The sequence below is a fragment of the Alosa pseudoharengus genome, unplaced genomic scaffold (assembly GCF_046254945.1).
Source record: "Alosa pseudoharengus isolate Yale_2024_CS ecotype anadromous, Long Island Sound unplaced genomic scaffold, YU_APseudo_1.1 YU_APseudo_1.1_scf_22, whole genome shotgun sequence".
NCBI classification, from domain to species: domain Eukaryota; kingdom Metazoa; phylum Chordata; class Actinopteri; order Clupeiformes; family Clupeidae; genus Alosa; species Alosa pseudoharengus.
Genome location: NW_027468680.1, coordinates 25,824,928 through 25,848,086, shown reverse-complemented (window position 1 = coordinate 25,848,086; position 23,159 = coordinate 25,824,928). Strand labels below are relative to the sequence as shown.

At 41.9% G+C, this 23,159-nt stretch overlaps 2 protein-coding genes across 2 annotated transcripts in view; one reads left to right on the top strand and one right to left on the bottom strand.

Moving 5' to 3' along the window:
• mboat2a (membrane bound O-acyltransferase domain containing 2a) overlaps nt 1-2,728 on the bottom strand; it is a 56,850-nt gene extending 54,122 nt beyond the window's left edge. Inside the window, exon 1 of the mRNA XM_076299503.1 lies at nt 2,550-2,728. Coding sequence (XP_076155618.1) covers nt 2,550-2,630 — 81 coding nt within the window. The 5' untranslated portion in view covers nt 2,631-2,728. The remainder of the gene's footprint in view (nt 1-2,549) is intronic.
• A 14,592-nt stretch (nt 2,729-17,320) lies between these two features.
• The window catches only part of asap2a (ArfGAP with SH3 domain, ankyrin repeat and PH domain 2a), a 56,380-nt gene continuing 50,541 nt past the window's right edge, over nt 17,321-23,159 (top strand). The window contains exon 1 of the mRNA XM_076299502.1: nt 17,321-17,867. Within this exon, the coding sequence (XP_076155617.1) occupies nt 17,742-17,867 (126 nt within the window). The 5' untranslated portion in view covers nt 17,321-17,741. The remainder of the gene's footprint in view (nt 17,868-23,159) is intronic.

Sequence of the window (23,159 nt, the reverse complement as noted above, 5' to 3'; positions counted from 1 at the left end):
AGCACATCATTTATTTAGCACAACTGAATGCAAAGAGAGCTAAGGCCTTATGACATAATCTAGGACGAAATAACAGTTGTAGCACTGGAGGAACTAAAACACTGTAAAAAGAGAAAAAAACGGGGGCATAACCAATCATAGGCATAACCATCACTCAAGATAGGATCGTACTGTTCCTAACCACTCGTGTAAATGTCATGTCATTAAGTGTAAATTTGATCTTGGAATATGTGTTGGGATAAAATGGAGGATGAAGCCCTCGCATAGCAAGCAGAAATTACTTGTTTTTTCTTGAACATCAACACGCATGTTGAAAGGGATCTTGTGACAGCTTGGTTTGACAACGTCCTTGACCTGACCATGCCAGGGAAGAGAGTATGCTTGGCTGTAAGTGTAGACCTTCTGTGACATTTACAACAAAGGGGTTCAAACACAAACTCTGCTAAAAAATGGGGGTTGGCAACACCACATGTTGATGGAGAAAGCAGAACATCATATTGTGATTAGTCTCTAAAGTAAAGTTTGAAGGTCCACTTCTACATGCAAATGAATGCAGTCAGTCACTGACTTCAATGTCAAACTGGCCAAACTGATCTCAAAATGTGGTATTACTACAATCACAGAAAAGATAATGGGGAGCAGGTGGAAACATGTTTTCACATTCAAATCCAACATAATTTTAATATCTAAATGTTGGTCAGGGAAGGTCTGAACACTTGGTCAATTTTCCATATTTTCCTTGGTTAACCCAGCAATTTACCAGTTGACAGAAAAAGCTTGAAGTGTCCATAGTAACAGTCACGCATACATCATTATAGTTTTGCATATATATTTGGATACCCTGCCAGGAAACACAAAGTTGAAATGCCACATTCCAGAGAAAGTAAGAATAAAGAGGAGGAATGGGCACGTCTCAACATGTAGTTCATGAGTTGATTCCGGATTCTGACCTATAGAGAAATGTAACTCATTGCCACTGAGTCCAGAGGAACAAAGCCCAGGGCCTGGGTGGACGTTTCACTGCCAAGGAGATAGTCTGAGACAAATGTCCCCTACTCTTACAGAAGTATGTGGGTTGCAATAGGCTACTCCCACCCACCCAGTAGACCAAGTCTACCGGTGCAACATTTGGGGGCTTAGGCTACAAAGTCTGAGGCCTGGACTATAAACCACTCGTTAAGCCAGCCGAGAGGACTGCTTGCCATTACGAGTACCAATGCATACATTCATTCATTCATTCATTTTCCATCACTCGAATATTTCGAAACGTGTTCGTTCAATACTGGAGGCCTAATTGATGGCTAGACGCTTGCACGAATCAATGGCCGAATGTCGTCTAATCGGTTTAAAACTAAGGGTGATCGAGAGAAAGCTGGTATTAACTTAATAGTTTTAAGGGATGTGCAAGCTTAAAGAGGGCTTTTGTTTAGTCCAACTAAAAGGGAAATATAACTTAACATCTTCGATTCTTCCTGGCAGATTCAATTTGCATTTGCTGAGCGTGAATCAGTCAAACGAGTGACGACCAATCATGTCACGTCAAGTCCATATACTGTACCGAGTGAAAACGTATACTGCATACGACGGCTAAATTTGGAACTTGGAAGTAATCTAGGACTGAGAAAATGTTCACGCAATGCGAGTTCACGCCCAATCAGGCAGCTGGGACACTACCCCACTGCTGTCGAACCCAAAAGAAACAAAGTAGCATTCTACTGTTGGACTTTCACGTTTTGATACAAATTACGCCTTTATATTCTGTACACATAGATTCTTCCATAAAAAGCATCAAAGTGACAGTTTCAGTACTGCGACCTATATTTGTGGAGTCGACTAAAATTAGCACACAAAGGCGCAAAATACCAGCCTTTTAAAGCTAATATATCTACAATAGCCCTCTTAAAGCCCAAAACACCATAGCTAAATTGCAGCATACCATAGTCGCTAACATTTCTCTACTATGACTTGTTATCAAATGCTAGTCAGCCAGCCTACTATTATCATCTGGGAACAAACGGCCTGACAGACAGACTTGTGTAAGAACGACTGTTTCAGTCAGACAACGTTAATCGTCCAAGGATCTGGTGACAATTGATGCACTCGTAGCCCACGTATGGTGGATGAGCGTGCTGTTAATCTGTTTTGCCTACAGTATTCTATTATAAAAAAGGAATGCGTTAGCCAGGAGGCTAACGTTATCACCATTATTATCTTGATGGTCAGCACCACACGCTCAACATCTCAAGTAGAACGCACAGCATCATGTTTGTAGCCTACAAAACTGGCCTATGCGTTTGGATATCTTCCAGGATTGTGTTGCCAACATAATAGGCTACTGGGAAACAAATGGTAGCTAAAGACATTCCGTACGGTTGACGACCTGTTAACACAGACATGGATGCGATTTTAGTCCAGTGTTAGCTAGCTCCCTAGCAAGCGACAGCAAAGGAATGCTGAAATGTTAGCCAACACAAGCTATCGTCGAGCCAGTCGCCTAACAAGCACAGACAAAGCGTGTTCATTGCTCATTAAAATTCGTTTTAATTTACCTGATCAAGAGGGAGATTAATGAATTCACTGATCGGCCTCAGAAGAGTGGAGCCTGTGCAAGATGATGTTTCAGTAGCCATGATTCAGATGTGAATCTTTGCTCCCCTCTCCCTCTCAGACAAATCCCCGATTTACTCTCCTCCTTTAACTACTGGCTAGTGTAGCTTGCTGTTACTCAACTGACTGCCTGTCAGTCGAGGCGCAAATGATGTAGCCTCAACGACAACAAAGGTAGAGGGGTGGAGTTACGAGTCCAGCCTCTCAGCCAACCCCGCCTCCGCACAATTCAATCACGCTCAGTGATTCATCCCTGAAAGATGAACTTCGATAGGTTTATGATCTTTTAAACTGAATTTCTAACTCTAAAATGAAAGCAAATACAGCTTAAAATTGTTTAAATGGAATAAACCATTTTTTGTTTTGCTGGTTTGCTCACCCACACTCAGCCTTCATTTCAGCCTTGTCAACATGGTGGATTGTAGAGAAGTGGATTATTTAGCCAAACGCTGTATGGGTGCTTGTTTGGGGAGACCACAATGTCTCTCAGTTGACACTTTCATATAAAATCTTATGGAAATGACAGGCATGCGGAGGAACATCACTTCATTGTGAGTTATATTGCTATCTGGACGTTGTGTCCAAATTACAGCAAAACGGTGCCATCTGGAGGTTAAATTTGGTTAGGCAAGAAAAAAGACTAAATGCTAAGGTTTAGGTATTATGCCTAACATTTAATCATATAACTCTATAGGCTAAATTAAATAAACATTGATATATACATTGATATATGCATTGATATATATGATGAAGCCTAGCCATCGTATTTGCCTTTAAAGCTGCTTTGGTCAACTTGTAAAGCTTATTGTAAGATAAGCCCTGCAGCTTTTCCCTGCACTTGATGTGAATCTAGCCATTTCAGTTCTCAGTTCCCAATCACACACTTTATCCCTTCTTTCCATTCTTTTAGGTCAAACCAGCATTGCACATGGCACATGATGATGATGTTTCTCTCACACACAGACACACACAGCCTACACAGTTTGAGGACTAGAGAGGTAGGCCAATACACTGACAGAGTGGCAACAGGTTCATCACAGAGGGTATAAGTCACCAAGACTGGACTGAAATTGCTTTTTTTTTTTAAAAAAGCAGTAAAGCAGTAGTTATAGTGCTAGATATTGTTATAGTTAGAGTAAGTTATAGTGCTAGATTATGGTGATACAGTGGTGCAATGAGATAATAGGAGACCACAACTCTTAGTAGACTTAGTCTTCTACACTAAGAGTGGTCTTAAAGTATTCTACAATGACCAGCTAAATTGAAACCAGTGGCAAGCAAGCATTTGCCTATCAACAGGCTTACCAAACCATAGCAGCAAATGTTCTATAGTGAAGAGTTTTTTCTCTCCATCAGGTGGCGCCACATACCTATTCTTAATGGCTTTTCATTTCAGTGCAGCTTTTACTGTTTTGTGGCAAGTGGGTGTGGAAGTCTGCTGTAAAAACGAGGAAGACACATGGGCCCTTGTATTATTATGTTGTAGAGAATGAAATGTAACTACATTTTATATTCAAATTAAGTGTAAGAATAAGTGACTTTGAAACAACACAATCGATTTCCATGACACAAAATGCTGATTAAGGCACACAGAAAGAGAGACATGTCAACATTATAGTTCCACAAATGTGGCAGCACAAATATCAACAACATTAAGTGCAATTATGTTAGACAGTATCAATTTACAATATTATAACATTTGCTCATCAGGTAGGATGCTTTATGTAGGAAAAGAGAAATGAAATATAACTGAGTCAAAGAGAATATACATGGAGACTGTTGAAGCATCCATGTTTGACAGAAGGTAACTCAATGTTTATTGGACATGGAAGCAGTAATTTCCAGTCAGACTTGACTCTTAAAGAAGGCAGTGTTAACAGAAATGAAATGGTGTTTGTGCATACTTCTCCCACACCCTCATTACCATGGAAAAGTAAGTATGAAAATGTTTTTCCTTTTTCATATTCCGTCAACAAGCCAACAATTTAATCCAACGCAAGGTGGTACATTTACAAAAAAGCCCCATAAGCTCGCAACCCGATCTTTATCAATGATTACTATAGTGGCACTGAAAAGGTTTGCTTATGTGAATACCTGAGTTTTCTTTCCCTCTAGGATCATTAGGAGGACCAATCCATCTGAGTAATTGAGTAAATACAAACCTCTGTTACTACTGGCAACCACTGAGCACCTGCTTAGCACACAGGCCCATAGATGAGCAGAGAGAGAGGGGGGGGGGGGAGGGAGAAAGAAAGAGAGAGTGAGGTAGAGAGAGAGAGAGAAGTCTTTTCACTGTGTGCTTTGTGACTCAGCAGATCTACAGTGAGACTGTGGTAGTGGTAGTGGTAGTGGTAGTGTGTGTGTGTGTGTGTGTGTGTGTGCGTGTGTGTGTGTGTGTGTGTGTGTGTGTGTGTTCAAGGGAGTAATGACTGAATTATTTACTCAGCGGCGTCAGGAGGACCCACAGAGAGGTCTTAGAATAGTGTGCTCAGAATATAGAACGACCACAGTCCGGCTTTCCCACGTTGCACCGATTCCAATTCAGCCCTGATGAAGATTGAGGAAATGAGAACTGAAATGAGACATTGTTCAGAGCCGATTTATGGCTAGGTCTTGATAACGGCTCATTTTGTTTGTTTACCCAACTGTAATCATAGGGTGGAAGTGTCAGCTAGGATCTTTACAGACAGAAGTGCTCATTGGTAATAAAGGTCGAGTGTGTCACATAAATGACAGCTCATTAGTTTGGTGATATATGTTTGATCAGGTTTATTTAGATGTCTGTAAAAGTAATGTTAGGTCAGGTCATGAATTGTAATATTCAAATATACATTGAATATTTTTGGCATAACATCTTGCTGAAGGATTTTTCCCTAGTCATAGTTTATTGATGTGTTCAGTTTTTAATGAGTATTAGTTGTTCAGAGACTTTCATGGTACTTTCTGTCCATGGTGTGCTCTTATATAAACCCCTATTTAAATTTCACTGTGAAATATCTCATGTATAAAAGGCAAGTGAACTTGGATGGAGAGAGAGAATGTTCTTCCCTGCATTCATTACCATCCGCACCGTCATCGGCTTGTGATGTAGTTCTAACATTTGGAACAGTGAGAATAAGAACCAATTAAACTGTCTGCATGGAAAGGCGATGCCTTTGCTACTGTAGTGTCTCCATGGCAACTTTTCCTTGCCTCTGATGAGAGAGGGCTGCGATGTGTTCGGCTCTGTGGTTCCTCCACGGCCCCCTCTGGCATATGGTGCAAGAACTCAGTACTAGATCACAGCTCTCACTGGCCTCTCTCGCTCTCTCTGCTCCCTGAGCCAGAGGTCACAAGATGAACATATTTGTGCTTGTTTGTTTGTTATGTTCTTGTTTGTTTGTTGTGCATATGCTTGCTTGTTTGGATGGTGCTGCAGTACTTGGTCTTTCTCTGTGTCTATATGCGTGCGTTTGGAAATGACACTACAACAAATACTTGCCTGTTTATCATTAGCTTGACCCCATGTTTTTGTAAGCTAACAAACAAACATGTGGCCCAACAGGTTTGCTTAGAGCCCGCCGTGACACACATCAGACTTATCATGCCAGATATTCGCTGTAACTTGTAATATTCAAAATAGGATGACAAAACTGTCTGCCATTTCAGATTCCATATTCGGGTAAACATGTTTGGCTGTGTCCAGTCCATTCTCTGTCACTGTCCTTATATAGTAAAGCTTTTTTCTTCTTCTTCGGGCCGGACCTGGGCCCCCGGGAATTCCTTTCTATAGTGATGAGACAGGAAATCTTTTTGTGTAAGGAGTCAAAGCAGAGTTCAGCCACAGCACACTCACTATAAATAGCCCAGGGTGATGGGCGTTGGGGTGTTTGTTTTCAGTCTGTGTCCCTGTGTATGACAACCATACTGTGGATCTCTTATCCTAATGCTAACAAAAAATCTGAAATTATCCCCTCATGTTTACAGTGCAGTTTTTCTACTGTAATTAGGGACAAATGGATTTCCTCAAAAGTCATGTGAGAGTGAGAGTGGCGACTGTAGAGTGTGTAGAATCTAAAAACAAAATCCGTTGAGTTTGCTGTTTGCACCTACATAATTGCTATATAGCACAGACAGCAGTCTCGGGCTGTACTGGTATTTTTTGCCCCTTTATAGTGCCATGCTGTTGGAGTAAAACAGCGGAAGGAGATGATTCACTGTAAATTATGGGGATGCTGAGTGTTTAGGGATTACTGTAGTTTTTACAGGATTTGTAGGGAGTGTACAACCACCACCACCACACTGCTGTGTGGTGCAGTGGCTTCAATCAGATGTGTGAAACAAAGAATAATGAAATGCCTGCACCACAGTCAGTCTATGCAGTAGAAAACCGAGCACTCCCTATTCTTTGTGAATGGGTGTCTGCAGCAAAATGTGCATATGCCTCGATGCAGCAGAAGACTCTAAACAGCCGCAGCCCGACCTTGCTTGTCAAGACTCCCCCTCATTATTCTGCCCCGTCTTCAGACAGACAGATTTACCCTCACACAGCTTGAAACGTCTTTTCTTCTTCTACTACTACTTCTTCATGTAGCTTTCAGGGGTCTGAAAAAGAGGAAATATTACTGTGGGATTGTAGAGGACAGAGGAGCAAAGATGTAGGAGTGAGTCATGCACTGAATCAGTTTTTTCTCTCTTTCTCTCTCCTCTGTCCGTATCCTGGCAGCAAGTAAATGCTCTGTCCAGAATTCTGGCCACCCTCGCTTGAAATGTGTCCGGTCTTGCCACTGAACACCCACAGCCCCGGATTTTTCGGATAACAACCATCCCGTTCAACTTGGCCGCCAGTGCCTGAGAAGACCGTGGGCACACAAAAGACGCCGAGATGCCTCTCAGGGAGGGAAGAGGGCGCACATGGACCAGGGGCAAACCCAAAATTTAAGGAAGCACTTTTGCGAGAGCTTCAGACAGTTACCGGCAGTTCCCAGCCGACTCCTTGCTGCTTTTGCTCACCGAGGCAGAAAGCTTTGTGGTTTATCAGGAAGAGGAGGCATTGTGTGTTTCCATTAAAAATCTGATATTCATCAAGGGTGTCTGTGTGCTCCAAACCAATTAAGTATTCTCTGCTGATACAGTAACAAGATTAAAGGAGCGGGCAAGAGAATGGCCCTGGAATCTAATTCAAGGTGACTTTTTGCTATGAGATCAATTAATCAATATTGTGGACGTACGTCACATGATCCTTGTCATGTGTGCTTTTTCTTGACTAACATTGTGAAACATATAGTGTGCCTTCCTTGTGTGCCTCACTGTATAGTGATATATAACCTAAAGCTACACAGTGAAATGACTGAGAGTGATCATGTAAGTGTTTTTCCCTTTTTAAATTCATTCATCATACTTCACTCAGGCAGAGGCACTGACAGCCCTTCTCATGGGCCAATAAATCAGAGTGTTCCTCTGACAGCTCCCTCTTTCATTAACATCCCAGAATTCCTTAACACCGCTCCCCCCACCCCAGCCCACCCTTTTCTCATCTTAATGAAAACCCCAAAAGGGAACACAAGCTCACTCACTGGGGACACACAAGCCGAACAATAAACCAATCAAAGCAAACTAGCAGCTACTCCACACCAAGCAAGTGCTGCAGAATGGGGGCTGCTTGAGGGACACACTTTCATCTCCAGTGACACGCTCCACCCAAGCATGCCTCCATCTCTCTTTTATGCGTCCACATGAAGGGGCCTTTTTTCAGCGCCTCTCACTCAGCCGACCCCCAGACGGTCTCCTCTCGTGGAGTTCACTCCAGCTGTCAGCGAGGAGGTGCCGGGCGAACACGTCGGAAAGAGGGGCGCCCATTCAGCCCCGGCTTCCTCGGCAGGTCGAGCTGGTAACCCGGGGTTACGCTAAATCAAGAGGAGCCCCTTTTCTCTGACACCAGTCCATTTCCTGTCACGCCGGACGGCTCTCCCAGGAAACACAAATATGCCTCTCGCCCCACAGTGAACTGTATGTGTATTCAAGGAAACGTGGTTGTGTTGCTTTGGTTGGCTTTTCTATAGTGCTCTCTTGCGGCCTCCAGCTTATTGAATGTGTTGTTCACAGTGGGTGTAATGTTCCCTCCCACCAGTTTGGGCCAATTAAGATGACACAGGTGGGGTTGGGAAACGTTGAATAGTAGGTAGAGAAGAGAGAGAGAGAGAGAGAAATTGCTGCACTCCTGCCTCCTTCCCCCACTGTCATAAAGCTAATGGACCTCTGCTCATGAATACAGAATCATTTTGTCCGCTCCAGGGCAAGCCTGACCTTTGTTAAGCATGCAGTCTATTTTTTGATAGTTCTTAGTTTCCTTTCACCACAGGCTTGTGTGTTTGTGTTCAATGTCATTTTCAAATTTAATTTGAAATACTGTCAAGATGAGCTCAATGGTTGTCCGGTCCAGGAGAATATAACAGCACATTCAGTACATATTCAGGGAGGAAACAACAACTGTAAAAGCCAGTGTTTCTTTAGAAACATAAAAACACACCAAACAATAATTACATAAAATAGCTTCCATACACCAATAGCATAGTACATTCCATGAATAGATAGCACATTAACACAGAGTTGCTATAATCACACCATCAGTGGTATGTTGGGGAGGAAGCACAAAGAAGAAGGATGCGGGGCGACTTGACAGGCTGGTAAGGAAAGCTGGCTCTGTAGTGGGAGCTGAACTGGAGTGCATCACTTCAATATCTGACAAAAGGACCCTGAACAAACTGATCAACATCTTGGACAATGAGTGTCATCCACTCCACAACATTATTGTTAAGCAGAAGAGCCTGATCAGCTGGAGACTTCGCTCACTGCCTTGCACAACAGACAGACTGAGGAAGTCATTCGTCCCCAGGGCCATTGAACTGTTCAATGCTTCACTTAAGGGAAGAGGAGAAATAGACTTCTCCGCATAGTCTGTCTTCCTCTTCACCACCTCCATGTCTTGAACTGTCTGTCCACTAGCCACTTTTTACCACTGTCTTCTGCCTCACTGTTTGCGTGCTATATTAGCACATATGCACAACCCCTCCCTCCATGCCACAGCCGAACTGTGACCACACTTATACCTTCCTTAATATAGTTATATATATATATATATAGATATATAGACTTATTCTTGCACTGTTGCACTGTTTGACTTACTCATTTGCACCATCACCATGACACTCATTCACACAGAGCACCTTACCTTACCTTATGCACAGAGAATCACAGGCTCAGTCCCTGCCTCAGTCATTGCAAGCGCATCTTGTTTGATTAATCACCCACTATGTGGATACTGTTTTTTTAGAATTGTGTTATTTAGTATAATTTGTATTTTATTTAGTATTTAGTATATATTTATCTTCTACTGATCTTCTAGTGACCTTGAATTTCCCCTGGGGAATGCCAATAAAGTATCTATCTATCTATCTATCTATCTATCTATCTATCTATCTTTAAAAGAGCATAACCGCCGCCACAGATTATTCCAGCCAACAGATCACCAGCCAACATTATCCTCATCACTAAAGCTGGCATATGTGATATGTGCATATGTATGCTCACATATGTCCCCAGAGTATTTTTTATTTTTAGAGAATGAGTAACTTGTCTAGGAATTCCAAGAAAGAGGAATGTCTGAGGCAGTGGCACCACTAAAGATGATGTCAGATCATTTGCAAAATACATCAAGCTGTCAACTTATACTTAAATAACTTAGGGGCAGAGGTAAAAACATTCTGTCAAGGCGAGTGTTGTATACACCATTCCAGAATGCCAGTACAGTCCAAGCATATTCTTATTTGCCTTGGTAAATGTGTTAAGCAAATCAGCTTGTTTTCTAGTTCACATTTCCCTAACTGAAAAAGTTGGTAATTTCAATCACAAATAATAATCTAAATTGTGTTAGACATGTTGTTTTGTAATCCAAAAATATATGCACTTAATGACAGGATCAAAACATTAATATGCATAATAGAAGTCTTCCTCACTAACATGCTCTGACTGACATTCACCTGTAAGCATTCAAATGCTATGTTCAAGATCCCAATGTGTGATGGGACTTTCAAAAGAGTACAAATTCTTTTGAGGTGGTTGAGTTCTTTGGTGGTGGTGGTGGTGGTTGAAAACCAGAGGGATAATGGACTGCATCAAGGATATGTTTTGTAATTACACGAGACTGATGACAAACACCCTAAGGTGTGAACAAAATAAAGCCATCCCATACTATCTTGATCTCGCGTACAAGACTTGTAAGCTGTGGTGGATAAGGGGCCTTTTCAGTTGGGGTATAAGAACAGACATGCATAGCTACAACTAGTGTTTACTTCCCAGCTGACACATAAGATAGGAGCTGAGCCAGGATGACTCAGGGTGTCATAGAGACAGGTACAGATGTGAACGGCTGGCTCGCCACCCAAACAAAGTGAATAGAGCCCTTTTCCATGTGAAGGTTGTTAAAAAAAAGCAACTTACACCAAAACTAAATTGTGCTTAGCCATTCTTTTTCCAAGGTAGGTGCACCACACAGAGGTTATTTGTAGACCTATGAAAATAGAGAAAGAGATTTTGGTTTTAAAATGGCTTTCCTAAGCATCTCTCCAGAATAGCTGCTGTGACCTTGCCACTCTGGAATCCTTTCCCTGATGTGAGAAAGCCTGTCCACCATGGAAGGAAGTCTATGTATGTAGAAAAATACATAAATGGGCCCTGAATGTTATATGTTTGTATAAATACTGCTAGATATAGGTTCCCAGTGTCCATTATGCTCTTGAATAGTTTTTCCTGTCCCATTGTCCTCTTGACAAGGTTTTGGCATGATATTTTTTCACGATTCCATGAATGGAAAACATAACTCATTGAGACTTAAAGAGGGACAGAGAGCACCCACACCCATTCTCCTTATTCCTTGCTTTGTGATGTCAACTGGGCCAATATCAGAAAATCAGAAAATGGAAAAATAAAATGTTGTAAGCTTTGGATAAATTGCTTTTTGGCGGTCATCTTGGACAGCTGTTTGAAATCTAACTGGGAAAACAATTGTGTTCTGTTCTCCTCCGACGGGATTGCGTTAAGGGAATCCTAATATAGTGTGATGTCATTCGCAAACCCGTTGCCCACTGCGCTCCCCGTAGCTATGGCATTCACACTTGCCAGCTTGCTTTGACTTTCCATTCAGCTATAATATTTCACGCAGGTTTTGACAGTTCATTTGAATTGCGGCAAAAAGAAAAAAAGAGAGACACGCAGACAAAATGCAGAGGGAGAGAGAAGGCCTCTTGTGCTGTTTGATATTCCGGAGCGACGCTGGTCTAATTCAGTTTTGGCTCCGTGCTGAGGCAGGCTGCAGGGTAATAAACAAGCCTCCTCAGGGTTTATTAAACAGATTGAAAGCATCAAGTGAGGCGGCAGTTTCACAAGCCTACACTGTTTGAACAATGAGGGACAAGGAATAAAATAGCTCAAGTACGCAGACCTTTAGCTCTGTAAGGTATGGGGAACTGGGAAAGAAAAATTGATACTGCTTGGCACAACACACGCAATCACGTAATAATATCTGGTCCATAACTCAGAGAGATGATTGCATGCGCACACATGTAATGTATGGTGTCCAGTGGTTACGGCGCTTGATTTGAAGGGGAATGCCACCAGCTACAGTCAGGGCAGCTTTACAGTTCAGCTGTGCATTGTAGCACATGGGAATGAAAAATGTTGGTGATTGTAGGGATGTGTTGGGCGGGACAGAGAGAGAGAGAGAGAAAGAGAGAAGGCAGGATGTGAGGGAGATAGATGAAGAGAGATGGACAGAGGGTATGGAACCTTTAAGAAGGAGAGAGTAAAGGAGAGAGTGTGAGAGTACAGTGGGATGAAAGTAAGTCAACAGGAGATCCCAGCGTTGTGATTTAAAGCCTGGCTGGGGTTTCAGGCTGGTGCTGCGACTCTATTTATAAAGACGTCCATCCTACCGAGGCTGAATGAACTAGGAAACGTCAGCAGATTTTTCTTCACAAAGCACAGGAACAACACAGACACTCCATGCCCACATAGAGTCACTCCTTCAAACCTCAATAAAGAAAAAAACCCTTCCAAAGGCTTAAATTAAAACAAACAGGATCCATAATGCCAGCGTTCCTATTCATTTTTTTGACAGCGGTACAGTTATCAGCCATGATCTGGCAGCTATGATAAATGCAGTCTCTAGCAGTCACAGTAGGCAGCTCTCTCTGTGGTGATAATGGTATTACGACTAGATGTAAGTGATATAGCTTCAGCTCTTTTTGTTGAGACTGCAGAGGCACAGACCACTGATTTTGCCTAATTATCATCTTAATTAGTCTTTTGTTCTTGAAGCAAGAGGGTGTAGAGCTTTCATCAAGGGTAGGCCTTTTATGAGGACTCCCTTTGTCTGTATGCTACAGTTTTCACAGGGTATTACAAAGGGTTCCTCTGGTTCTCCTTTGCTAACTAAATGAGAATGAACACAGTTCTCTCCTGACAAAAAGGCATTTTCAGTTGGACACACCTGCTACAATGAGATGGAGAAATGACAAAGAGAAGGAGATATGACCCAGTCACCTTTTTGTCACTGCAGAGTTTGCACAAATTGTCAAACTGCCAAACAAATTGTCATACACAGCAAAATCAGTATACCCAAATTAACACTGTCAGAGTTGATTTCAACACTTTTGAAGTGTCTATATGGGTCCACACCACAAAGTGTTAATTTAACACTTTTTGGAGAGTTGGCACATTAACACTGATTCAGTGTTACTTATTGACTCTCTGTAGAGTAAAACATTTAACACTGCTTAACACTAACCAGTGTAACATTTTCTCAACACTTAAAGTAGTGTTAAATGTTAACTCTTACTCTCTGGTGGATTATTTTCAAAATAAAGTTTGCTAAAATAATGAGGCCAAGTTCAGTTAAAACACCTTTATTTTTAAATCATGCACCACATTAACATATTTACATATTAAAACAAATATTTTAAGACATATAATAATATGGAACAATGTATGCTCGGTCACTGTCATTAGAGTATTGTTTATCAAAGGGTCTGAAATAAGTGAGCTGGTCAATGCATATCACTACATAGTCATAATTTTGCTCCTCTATACAGAATGCATGTAAGTGTTCATCAAAGTACAAAGTATCAACTGTACAACCTACTATGAATGCATGCTGTTCATGTATTATAATGTGGCATATTTACATTTGTATCCAGTCTATGCATGTTATCCTTGGTCGTTTCAAACCATTTCTTACCCGTAGGATTCAGTCATTTCTGCAATCAAAATATTGATCATCTGTCTACGCGTTGCATCCGACAGCGTTTTCTTTTTGTAATATTCTTTGAAGATTTCTTCACCCTTTGGATTGGACCTCAGGACAGCTTCAATCTTCTGCAAAGACATTTTTTACATATCAGCTTAAGCAAATTAATTATTCTAACAGTAACTCCTGTTAAATTAATTTTAGATATACTTCTAACAATGACCTGCTATGAGATGCATGGTGGCAGTTCAAGTGCTAGTAATCTAGGCGTAATAATTTTCCATTCTAATTTACATTTAAAAATTTGACTTTCATTGTTTTCACCTGTCTTGCTTCATCATGGTCCAGGTCACCAAGGCCCCTCTTCCTGTTCTTAGTGGATGAGAGAATAGTAGAAGCTGTTGAAGCAGAAGAAGCTGGTGATGCTGATCGGTCTGACGTTGACACAGGGGGTGCTGGCAATGACACTGGTGACACTGATGGGCCTGGTAATACTGAGGATTGTGTCTCGTCTGCCACAAGACATACTTCGACTACTAAAAATGTTCCACAGGAAATAAAATAAATATTTCCATAAGGATTAGGGAGAAGCGTTAAAAAAAATATCCTTGACAAAATGACAGTGAAATCATATTTTAAAATACTTAAAAGAATTTTAGAGTTGGCAAGAAATAAACAGCCTAAATTACACACATTTTGGAATATGCATAAACAGGTGTAAGACCTTATATAAAACTATTTCTAAACTTAACTCTCATAAGTAATCATAAACTGCTAGGATATATCAACACATAACTTACACCAAGATAACGTTATTAAACATACCTGATACTGGATACTGACAATATCCAATCTTGAAGTTCTGGATCCCTGACTTTTTCAGCTCATCAAATATGTCTGCGTCGACCTCAGTACCTGATGTATCAGTCAAGCTGAGGAGACCTTCATTCAGAGATTCAGCCTGCAGGCTAAATATGTCTGTTACTAGGATAATACAAAGAGAAATTACATTTAGCTACCATGTCAACCATATCATTTGGATTTGACCTTTGTAAGTCATTATTGTTTTGAGTTTAAAAAATAGGTGGATACAAACCTGCTTGAAGAAACTGGAGAAAATCAAAGTTTTCATCATTTTGTTGAACTTTCATGTATTTTTGGACTCCTATATTCTACCCTGGCCAGCATTTTCTGTAGAAATTTTAGAAAATTCATGTTCAAATTCAAGCTTTCAACATATTTTCTCTGGCAAATGTAATGCAGTTTAAATTAGTGGTCGATGAAAGCCAATGTCATGCAACTTTTACAACATTTTATCACAAGAAACGACGGGGATGACAAAAATCCCATTCATCTCGTGTGCCCTGTGTAACTGTGTCGCAACCACCGGCGCGAGTATAGTTACGGTCTCGTGACGTCACATTGTCACGCAACAGGTCGGGAACGTCGAGTATGAATTTATAGTATAAATCAGCCCTTATATCATTACCGAAGTTATACTGAGCATCTGCCAAATGCAGTGTAACGGCTACCAGGCAGTCAGGGCACACAAGATGAACTAGGATTGTACATTTATTTCCACAATGAACCTGATCAAACACAAACGTTTCTGTGATCAAATACAAAGGTCTTCTGAATTACAACAACAAAGCAAGAGCCGCACCGCGTTACATGAGCTACATAGAACTATTAAACAATCACTACACAATCGTACACTATCAGCGCTTGCTAGCAAGCGAGGCATGCCAGACAGAATGTTCACGCACATGGAACTATAGCTAATTAGCGTTCGTTAATGCTAGTCAACGTTAACGTTGGCTAATGATCACGTTAACGCTAGCTAATGCCAAGCTAAGCCATCAAAATACTGACACGTTAGCATTAACTTACTTAGCTTAAGCTCTTCAAAGTGAAAAATTCGCGCAAAGTTGCAAACTTTTCATTACCATTAAGGGCAAAGTTTTAGTTAACTAAAATGTTTACAAGATGGTGCTACTGCAATTAGCACAAGTTGCGGTGGCGTGTAACAGTGTGGTGGTATAGTTAGTTTAGTTTACCATCGAATGAAAAAAAGAACAAGAAAAAATATTGATATCAAACTATTACTTTAACATACGATATATTAATTACTTACCGAACAACATAGATTTGTTGAGGACCGAGTGTGGACAGCAGGAGAGACTCTTGAGATTCTGTCGGTGCCGGTGGTCGGTGCATGTGAGGAAATGAGGGCGGGGGTGACGTTCACACGTTGAGTGTCACGGCCAGGTTCAGAGTTACAGAGTTGTCAAATCAGGTATGACACTTGAAGTGTCAATTTAAAAGCACTCCGTCATGACACTTTGTTTTTACACTAACTATATATCAACAGAGAGTTGAATATGTGGGATTTGACTCTATTCAGAGTATAATTAACTCTACCCTCCTTAAAAAATCACTGACACCAAAAAAATAACTCTTTTCAATTTGCTGTGTACTTTCTACTTGCAAAAGTTTGCCTCAGAATAAGTCCCAACATCTACAGAACAATGAGCAGGCGTGTGCATTTAACACACATATACAAGTATTTTTGGAGATGAATGGGAAGAAAGTTACAGACAGATTGATAGCCTTTGCTACCAGAGGCATGTAATGACAGATAACTGGAGTGAGTTAGCAGGATGACACCCATTGCTGAGGCCTCTACAGCTTTGGATGCCACAGATGGCTGGTGGCCCTCACTGCACTCCCAGAGACAGCTGCTGTTATAGGCATTGTAAAATATGCTGAGAATTAATTAGCTCAATTGTGGTAAATAAATAAGTATGAAAGATTACACTGATAGAGTACTAGCAGAAATAAGAGTAAAATCCACTTGTATGACTATCACTGATCTTCAAAGTAGCCATTTTTCATCCTTAATTTTCTGAACTTCATCATATGTAACAAACATCCAGTGAGGAGAGAGAGTGGGTGAGGGTGGCTGTTTTATAGCCTATTGTCTCATAAATGTTAGCAAGTCGATCAACCTACAACAATGTAGGCAATGCGTATTTTGGGCATTTTGGGCATATCTCAAAACACCGATGAATGTTTAACCAACACCATTTTACAAACAAAACTGCTTAAACATTCTCCTCTTCCACACATTTCATTCATTATATGTTTAATACTCTTTAATATTACCTTTCTCAAATAAATGTCTTTAACTCCATTTTTATACAGTGGAAAAATATGATGACCTGAATCCCAGGCGCAATGGTACAGTCAACAGTGATCCACCTTAAGAAGCCGGTGTGGCTGGCACAGTAATCTCACTAAAGACCACGCCTTGCGTTAACTCCGATTGGACCTAGACTAGTTTCAGTCGCACCCCATTGGTCGGTGCAATTCCATTGAATCGCGTCCACCTTTATTTTGTCACTTTCTGCGCTTTCAATTGAATTGCCCTGTTGTCTGTGGGAGAACCGCACTGCCTGCCTGCTGCTTGCTTTCCCGGGTTGGTGGCTTGACCTAAAGACCGCTGTGTTGCGCGAGCAAGACTACGGAGGAAATCCGTTCATCGCAACAACTTGAATCAATTCGATTGTCCATTTAGTTGAAAGGAATATCTGCAACTGCAGAAGGACTATCCCAGAAGCGAAGCTACAAATAGCCCAACACACAACACTCGGCTTCAGTATCTTTCGTGGTTGACGTTTTGAGTAACAGGAAAGGGACTGTTGGAGACGGAATTCAGCTATGATTTCCAATACGACGTTCTATCAAAGCTATCTTTTATGAACTTTTTTTTTTTGCTTTTGGAGTAAGCAAGTTTTAAGGGGGCCTTCTTCTGGAATAACATTATAATTGTACCTAAACTAAAGGGAATAAAATGCCGGACCAGATCACAGTGTCAGAGTTCATAGCCGAAACGAATGAGGACTATAAAGCGCCCACAGCTTCAAACTTCACGACGCGAATGTCTCATTGTAGAAATACTGTGACTGCATTGGAGGAGGTGAGTCGTCTCTGTCCCTGACTAGCACTCAAGTCAAGTTTTCCCTCTCCATCTCAATTGGCTACACTTATGATTGATCATCGCTCTCCGGTTTTTTTAGGCTATATTGGGCAAGTAGGCTATTAGTTGCACACTGTTTCTTGTTGATGGGGTTAATTCCGTATTATGAGCACAAAAACATCTGCTAACCTAAGCCAACCAGACACTCTTTGTTGATGGGTGCCTCTCCCACACACACAATGTAGTTGTGCCCTCCACAGAAAATACAAGAGACTCTCGTCTGTAGCCCATATGCATTGAGAAGTTACCTACACATCCTCTCAGCTGCTAGTAAGACTTTTAGGCTTAATGCTTTCATGTACAAAAGCGAACCATCAAATTTAAGTTTGATTTGTTTTGTTTTGATAATCGTAGCACCTGTCAACGTTTCAAGTGTGTAGTAGCTTCTTAGCCTACCTGACTGGTTACTCTTGCTGGCATCATGATTTTGTCTTAAATGCAAATATATCAAATGCAAATCATCGGCACAATATAGGCTACTGTCACTTCATTGGCATTGTGTATTTTCTATAACCCATTTGTGGTGGAAATCACTCAGAGGTCCATAGTGAATTGATATGCTATGGTAACCTAATAAACTTCTCTAAAAAACACTCTTGAGGCTGTAGAAAGATCTCAGTTAGACAGCAAAGTAGAGTGATATGTAAGATATCAGATGTCACTGACTTCAGTAACAGTGAAGCAACTGGCTACTTTTTAACATTCTTTGCTTCAGCCCCATCCATTGTTTTTAGATAATATGCTTCTATCTCTCAGATGAGCACACATCAATATGCTACTTTTGACAGAAATCATGTTTGACACATGTAGTCTAAACCTGTTTTAGATTATATTTGTAATCCATTCCAAATAATTTCTTCATAGTCGTTACAGTTACCATGCATGTCCTAAATCCTCCAATGAATGGACTTGATATGTTTTGGGAAATCCCATTGAGTGTTGAAGAGAATGTGGAACAAGTCAGTCCATTTTTACATCTAATTGTGACCATCTCCTCCTGAGCATTAAAAAGACACAAGGCGAATTGTTATCAGGACAACCTGCATGTGTTGGTCCAATTAGATGCTGTGACTTTGAAAGGAATGTGAACACTTCCACATATTGTGTGGAGGCAGCTGCCTTAAGTTAGAAGTCCTAAGTCCACCTGAAAGGCACCCTCAGATCCGAGGCCTGGCCGTAGCTTTGTTTAACTGTTGTTGTGAGTTTCACTGAGTCGGTGGCTCAGTTGTCAGTACCAGTTGAACTACTTGTTTGCCTTGGGAATGCAGTGACCCATTGCTCTTGTTTACTACTTTGGAAAAGGTCATTTGGGAGCTGATGGTCTTGTTAGGACTACATACCCTTAAAAGTGTTTTGTGTAAATAGAACAGGCTGTATCGTCTATTGTACAGCTATTTGTACACAAGCTCGACACATTCGGGGACTTTGTTTACGTAAGTAGTGGCTATTAAACCAAATCACTAGACAACTAAAAGAACCAAAACATCAGCTTCTGTTTATGAAATGTTTTACTGTTGCTTGCCTGTATTTCTGTTGACTCAGTAAAGCCTCTTTGAGGTCATCATCTGCAGCACTGTCAGTGCTGCTATCTAAAATAATGGTAATCCAAGGTCTCCAAGGAGTTGAGTCAGCAGACGCCTATGTTGGTGCACTGCTCTTGTTGTGATGCTCCTAAGCTGATGATACAAGACCTGTCGGACGTGTACTGCTCTATGCACCATGGCTTGGAACAGTATTGATACTGTTTCTCTTCAGCTCCCGAGAGTGTTGGCGGGTGTCATTTGGCGGTGAATTAAAGGGGAAGGGGGATCAGAATCAATCAGTCCCTGCACGTTGAGGGGATTTATAGTGGCTCTTCTCGAGTTGGAGAAAACCCAGGGAATCGCTCCTTCTCTTTCCCCCTCTCACGGCAAAATTCATGGCTCTTTGCACTAATAGCGCTTGTTCAATTAGGCTTTTACAAACTGAAATGGCAGGTGCTCAGGATGCTTTCTCCTGCATCACGAGACCTGTCACAGGAGATGTACTTTCAAGTCAGGAAAACCGAATTTGAAGTCTGGATTGTACTACTAACTCAAAGAAAGGAATGAAGGGTCTTTTTCAGCAACCACTGAAGTAACGGCTGCATTATGACTGCAATGATAGTGCACATCTTGTATACATGTGTCTTAGATGCATGTTAGAGCAACATTGGTGTGATTACCTGTTATCTGAATTGCAACACAGTTCTGTTTTTTTAGCTGTTGGGCAGATCAGATACATAAGAGCATCTTATGCACAGCCTGTTTTTTTTTTTCATTGTTGTGTTTTTTTTTTATTCTGTCTGGTCTAAAGTAGAGTCTACAGACAATCCCAGAATCCCTCTGTTTCCTCTGGCTGTCCCTGAGAAAGTGAAAGGCCAACCTCTTGAGGCCCTGCTTCCTTTCTCTAGCTCACTTTTCTCTCAGACCTGATATTTTTAGGCTCTTCGACGTATAAATATAGTTCCTTTTCAGTGCCGTGTATGAAAAATTCAAATTTTCTACATGCAGTATTTAGCTTCTGTGCCAGCTTGTTGGCATTTCAGCCATGCACTGGTAATGCATGCCGCCCGAGTGCATGATTTTGCATGGAGATTATTGGCAGATATCCAGGGAATCCCTGTGGCATTCCTGACGTCTAAGGCAACTGTTGGCACCAGCCATGCATACTGTTTGCAGGACTCTGCTCTCTAGGCACAGTTTACACACACTCAACAGGTTCTCCAGCTTAAGCCACTTTTAGCACAGTGCTTGAACGGTCTCCATGTTGACCAGAGATGTGTCGAGACAATGCTTATTGTACATTGCCTTAAAACCATAGTCTTAAAGCAGACTCCAGAGATGGCAGTAAATCGGTGGCTCAAGCTGTTCTTGCGCCCTTCTGATCTCTCTTAATGCCCAGCTAAACCTTCATCAAAACAGAGCCGCCTCATAATGAATGAAATCATCCAAAGTGACTGAGAGGCAGGGCCGGGGAGGCGTCATGATTCTGTTTACTGCTGCTGCCGGCATTGATAGGAGAGTTCACTGGAAGGGTTGACCCAGGAAGGACCCAGGCACAGCTGTGCCCAGGAACAGGTGGCAGCAGGGAGGGAAGTTTTCAACGAGCATTCCCAAAATGGAGATTAGGATTCCAGAGGCAATCCCCAAGGTAATGACATTAGGGCCACCTCCGACAAGATAGATGCCCAGACTAACTGCCCCCACCTAGGACTGTGATTGTCTTTTCTTCGCATAAGAGGCTTTCTGTACTTACCAATTTACATCACAGGGACTACAACTAACTACTTTAGTCTGTTTGATTATACTTGAAGAAAAGTAGACAGGTCCATGTTTACAGAAAGTGCTAGCATATGCTTAAAGTATCTAACCCCACTAGCATTGCTCCTGTCATATTGTGCTTAGGAAACCTTTATTTACACCATGTTCAGACATCCCAAAAAACGAAGGGTGCTCCTCTGAAGGAACGGGGGGTAGAAAAGGGAAAGGGAGGGGTAAGGTCATGGTCCTGTCTCAGTGGATTTGGGGCCCGCATTCCTGCCCCTTTCCATGCCTGTCGTGGTCCCTGTGCTGGGCCTACCGGACCCCCCCTGACGACTCGAGGTAGCCCATGAGAATGGTCCGTGTGAGGAAATCCTATTAATTGGGCGAAGCGGGGGGCATTGATCGGAGAGGGGTCAGGAGGCCACTGGCCTTTGTTCAGCAAGTGTTAATGGGAGCAAGGAGGCCCTCCATCAGGGGGTCGGTCACAGATTGCCAGGGACAACTCCTTCTGCGAGGCCATTGTTGGCTGTCAAGACTTGGCTCTTCATTAATGAACTCCCTCATTGATTTGTTGTTGTTCCCAATGAGGGAGAGACGAAAGTTCCCAGCTTACCTTTGGCCTCCTCATTGTGGTGGACTCTTCATTGAAATTAAGTAGTTTGGCATGGAATATATAGTCAAAATATTTATATTCCCACATGCCAAACGTTCACAGCTTAAAACCTTCATTCAGAAATACTAGGCAGGCAGTTAAAACGTGCATGGATATTTCTTAAAAACATGTATATCTGGTCTTTTAACCAACCTGCCTGAATTGCAAACTTTTTGGCCTTTGTGCCATACAGTGAAGATGCATTGTGGTAAATCTTTATCAACTGTGACCTTAGTTTCGGCAGGCAGGCTATTTTTAAATAACACCTGAATATTTAATGCAGTTGAAAGCCCATATTACCGGGCCTGTCACGTTGCAGGACTTCAGTTGGATCAGATCCTGAAAAGTAATCAGAGTGCTGAAGGACTTCAAAGAAGTCGGCAACTGAGGCTCCCATGCTTTTTAAAAACATGAAGTCCACGTTTTCTGTAGACGCTTCATTTCTCTCTGATCTTTTCCAGCTGAGGCTAGCGGGACCCTAGATCTGGCAGCCAACTCATATCTCTCATACATTCCAGATCATTCCGCTTCCATCAAAGTGCAGGTTCGGTTGTTGCACGGGCCGCTCTGAGAGGCTTTTTGGACATAATGTGTCTGACGTCTCAACAAGGTTTTCATTAACTCACGCATGGGATTGTTTTCATCAGTCTCCTGCTGTTTACAAGCCTCATGCAGGAGTAGTTTAGGAAGAAGTCTGTAAAAACCTAAGGGTCTAGCAGCAAGTGGACCAGCCTACCCTCTAGGCATTCCCCTGAGAGGCTGAAAAAAGGTATACTTGACATGCAATTCCATGCTGGTCTCATCTCCAGTTGCAGTCCTTACAGAGGAACCAGCTTGTAGGCCATCTAGTATGTGTCACTCAGCTTGCCCTCATTTGGCTGGCCTGTCTGGTTAAACAGGTTATGTTTGTCCTCCGCAAAGACCGATGGAGAATCTCACCTGTTCTGTCACTCTGTTTTTCACTCGTTTTTTGTTGTGTTGTATCAATTTCCTGGTCAACGTCATTCCACACGTTTTGTAGTATGTCTCAGAATACTTCCCCATGTCTGTTTAAAGCATGTTTTTAGATTACCTTATCACTGACAGGCGTTTCACAGTGAACCAGAAGTTGGTCAGTAGGTTTTTTTCCCTTGAAAAGTATTTGGGTTGCTGTGGCCCAGGGGTCATCTCCATGGAGAAGATGCCGGACAGGGGAGCGGAGACTGGGCGTCGGGGCTCTTGAATATGGGTCACCACGGGGGAGGGTGGGGGGACCTGCTCTCAGATGGCCCTCAATGAAGACAGCCCCCACCAGGA